At 39.5% G+C, this 4,134-nt stretch overlaps 1 protein-coding gene across 1 annotated transcript in view; it reads right to left on the reverse strand.

The window, feature by feature from the left end:
* Positions 1-2,644: 2,644 nt before the first annotated feature.
* The window catches only part of MAN1A2 (mannosidase, alpha, class 1A, member 2), a gene marked incomplete at its 5' end in the record, with an annotated part of 130,400 nt that continues 128,910 nt past the window's right edge, over positions 2,645-4,134 (reverse strand). The window contains one exon of the mRNA XM_009073476.1: positions 2,645-3,283. Coding sequence (XP_009071724.1) covers positions 3,151-3,283 — 133 coding nt within the window. The remainder of the gene's footprint in view (positions 3,284-4,134) is intronic.

The following is a 4,134-nucleotide window of genomic DNA, read 5'->3' on the forward strand; positions in this document are numbered from 1 at the left end:
TATTCATTCAATGTTAATGCTATTAACCACTTCTCTGTTCTGAGGATAGTCACATTGTGAAAGTTTGTAATGTCATCTCCTCAGGCACAGAAGAGGGTGAACAACAGCCCAATAGGACTTTTGCTTAGAGGGTATACCTCTAACCTTAAAGGATGGCATTACAGGGAATATGCAATTATTGTCACTTTTCAGAATCCCAGATAACATTCAAATTTCGTAAAATACTGGGTGGGAATATGTTAGTAATTGGGAGGTAGAAGAGTGATCCACAATTTTGGAGTAGGGAGCTAAAGGAACTTCAGAGGTGTGACTGGCACATGGAACTACTTGCTTCTCCTTTTACTCCAGGGCACTTACTATTTTCCATACTTTTCTTAAACATTCAGTTTTAAGGACTATATTGTGCAGCAAAATTAACACTCACAATATCATTCAATGGCTTTGGTTTTATTCAGAGGACAAAGCTAAGAACTTGACTTCTTGACTGCAGGACACACACAGCTCCAGGGTGGTTGGTTAATGGAAGCTGCAGAAATCTGGCCTCTTTGAAAAGTCAAGCTGGAATTGTTAGAAAAAAATTTACTGCTAGCAGATCCTGACCAACATACAAGTTTGAGGCTTGAATTAGGAAAAGAACCATACATCCTTGTTTTGACTGCATGCAAACAGGAAAGAGATAATTCTGGGATTTCCAGGCTCTTGCCCACATCCAGTGTGCTCAAAATGCACATGATTTTCTGTTCTTTATTTCATCCTATAAGAGGAGAAGGTATTGTAGAAATTGGTAAAATGGGACAGCTACCTAAAGAAAATGAGGATTGTTTTGTTAGAGTACAGTGCAAGACTCAGAAACAACTAGGACTAAAAAGTCATTTTGTGCTTAAATTTACACTCTTATCCTCAAGAAAGTAAGACAGCAGCAACACAATGAAAAAGGCTATATTCTACTGTACCTTATGTACCCAGAGGGAAAACAGTCTGAACTTTGGGTTGCATGTAATACCATTCTGCAGATCAGAACCTACTTTTCTGTGAAGGACTTGGAACAAGGGCACATCACTTCAGTCAGAAGTTTCAATATCTGTGGTGCTTGGTTATTATGCACACACCTCACCCAGAACCCATTACACCCAAACTCTGCTTGATGTTGGAAATCTCGGGATGAGAATCATGAATGACACAGCAATTAGTCCTTAAAATGCATTATTTTTGACAGACTATGCACATCATTAGCATCTGGAGAAAAAAGATAGTTGGTATTTTAAAGAGTGATAGAGTTGAAACTGACTGCTGTTGGGGTAACTGGAAGAAAAGAAACAAGTGCTGTTTATTTGGTACCCGCTGCTTATCTACACAAAGAAGAAATAGCAGTACTGTACATCTGCTTTGAGAAAAATACCATCCCATAACATGAAATGGCTTAGTCCTCAACTCAAGCATTCTTGTGGCAGTGAGTTAACCCATTGGGATTCACGGAGAAATGAATTTGAAGGCTTGCTCTTTAATTCATAACAGGGGGATGGAGGAGCAGCAATGATAAGAAGTCTGCTGTTTCTGGGACTCCAGAATTCTGTCCTGGACCCTTTTCTGAACAGACTGGCAGCCATGCTACATCCACATTCAGTATGAAAACATCAAGATTTTTTAAAGACTCAATCTAATTAGGAGGTAAAGGAGCACCTAAAAGCTGTTCTTCAGCAAAGGGGCCAATCACCTTGGCAAAAAGATTTGAGAGCTATATAGCAGAATAAAAAGAACAATTTGAGCTGTAAGGCTTCTGTAACAACAGCAGAAAGACTGAGAAAGATTAAGCTGAAAAGACATACAATCTGAAACGACCAAACTTGTTTTACCAAGCAAGTGTAGACTGAAGCAGACTCCATTTAAGTGATACTGTCCAGCCCAGCCATGGAGTACTTGAAAAAAAAATCCATGCAGGTAGAAGCACCTCATTCCTCACAAATTAATGGAAGGAGAGACTCTCCAGTTCCTTCCACTCAAACGTAAGAGATGTTATGATGTTTCAAAAGAAGGTCATGTTGGATTTGCACTGCAGAACCCAGAAGAAAAGCAAGTTTTGTGAACTGAATCAAAGGCAGTTTTAGGCTTCTGTTGTATGCATATCTGCCAACAATGTTCTGTGAATAGTATCCAAAGAATGAAAAGTAACTTTTAGGAAAAACCCAGATCATGTAGAAAAATATAAAGCAACAAACTCCTGCTGCTTAGCTCAAGAGGAGCTCTTTTAGTTCCATATACTGTATCCTCCAATATAAAACACGAGAGGTTGCTTTTTCATGTTGCAATCTCTGTTTATTTAGCTAAAAGAACCAGGACTAAGAAGAAAATGGCTTTTTCATGTGACATAATTTGTAAGGAAGGGAAATTTAGGCTCCTTCCTACCCCTGCAATATGCTCCAGACTCTGTGACTGTAGCTTGCCAAATGAACTGAGCCCACACTGCTGACAGTGAACTACAAACCAAATGCTCACTAATTTTTTTTCTTTTTGGATATAAGCATTATTTTGAAAAGGAAAGATGAGGAGGCAATATATTTATACTTCAGAGTTTAGTTTCAATAGCTTAGAGGCCCTGATAATGGCTGCCAGTCTGGACAAACAGATGCTCCTTAGAAAATCCACACAGGTACAGAAAAAATTTCCAATCCTGATGCTGCTGGTGCAAGTGATGTTTCTTGTTGTTGCTTTGTTCATGCCATCATCAAAAAAAAAAAAAAAGAAAAGAGAACCTAGGTATTTGGAACCCACCCAATCTGAAGAGGTGACTGGTTGTGTTGTTCCTTGCACAACTGAACAGCAGCAGCAAGTTCCTCTCTCTGGATGGGAAAGCCTCTTCTTCCTAATGCTGCTGCATTAATATCAGTAGATTCCATGTCTTGCTAGGGTTCAAAGCGCGTGAAGTCTCTGTCCTGCAAAAATCACACTAACGTGTTTTGGTCATGTATAAAACAGAACTTTTAACTTATCTATAAGTAGAAGAGCTTCATTTCTCACGCCGGTACTTGCTTGACTTGGAGGTCTAGTTTTACCAAGTGTCTGTCTGACTCCTCTCCTGCTTAAAGTCTCAAGTGGTCCGTGTAAACAAAACAGAGCTGAAAACAGTCTCTCTTCCTCTTCATAGAGCTGTTTTTATCGATATGCAGGATTTCCTGACAGTGTGGTGTTGGCTAAATGTAAAACAGGCAGAGGATGAGCTTCTGTGTTAAAAACCCAGTTGTCTAATGGTAGAAGATCATCACTGGAGAAAAGCAGATACAAATACCTAGATATCAAGACAACAAGAAAAAATAGGGGTATTAAAGCAGAGCAACAAATAGGCAGGGGCAACACAAGCAACCTCTGGCCCCACCATTCAGCAACTAAAGCTATGAACAACTTACTTCCTTTCAGTCTTTGTACAGAACCTACACAACCTTCCCTATTACAATGATCTGAAGAGTAATTTTAATTATGATCGTGCCCTTTAATGAAAAGTTGTTATAAAGAAAGCATTTTCCAAGAAACTTCTGCTTTTCAAGTCTCCTTTCAAAGACCTGTAGAGTAAAACAAATTTCAAGACACCAAGCACAAGAATTTGGGGCACAGGGGAGCAGCAAAACTGTCAAAAAACTCTTCTTAAAGGAATAAACCCACAAATCAAAGATTTCATGGCAGCCCAAGAGAAGCCACTAAGCCATGGCAGGGATCTGACTTGTCATCACCATTCTGGAAGCTGGTTCAGCTTCTGGTGGGAGGAATTGGGACAATATATTGTGCAGAGGGGTTTCATAAATGTACATTATAATGAAATGCAGAGCACATGAAGTGTGTAACAAAATTAAGGTTACTGCATGTACATGGAGTAAAAGTATTTCTTGTTTCTTTTTTCCTAATACACACTTTTGAATGTGGATGTGTTATAGTCTGTGGGAGATATCAGTAGTAGGAATCTCGGTCAAGGGTTCCTAACTCAACTGCTAAAATTCAAAAGACATTTTCCCTGCTAGAGAAAACCTGACTGTGCAAGTGCAAGTGCAACACCATGGGGCTACAGGACCTCCCATCTCCTGCTACAGCTTACTTTCTTGCCAACCAGAAAATGACAGGTCTTGCAGCACTTGACAAGGAAAGAGT

Source organism: Acanthisitta chloris, unplaced genomic scaffold, assembly GCF_000695815.1.
Source record: "Acanthisitta chloris isolate BGI_N310 unplaced genomic scaffold, ASM69581v1 scaffold8884, whole genome shotgun sequence".
Classification (NCBI taxonomy): Eukaryota; Metazoa; Chordata; class Aves; order Passeriformes; family Acanthisittidae; genus Acanthisitta; species Acanthisitta chloris.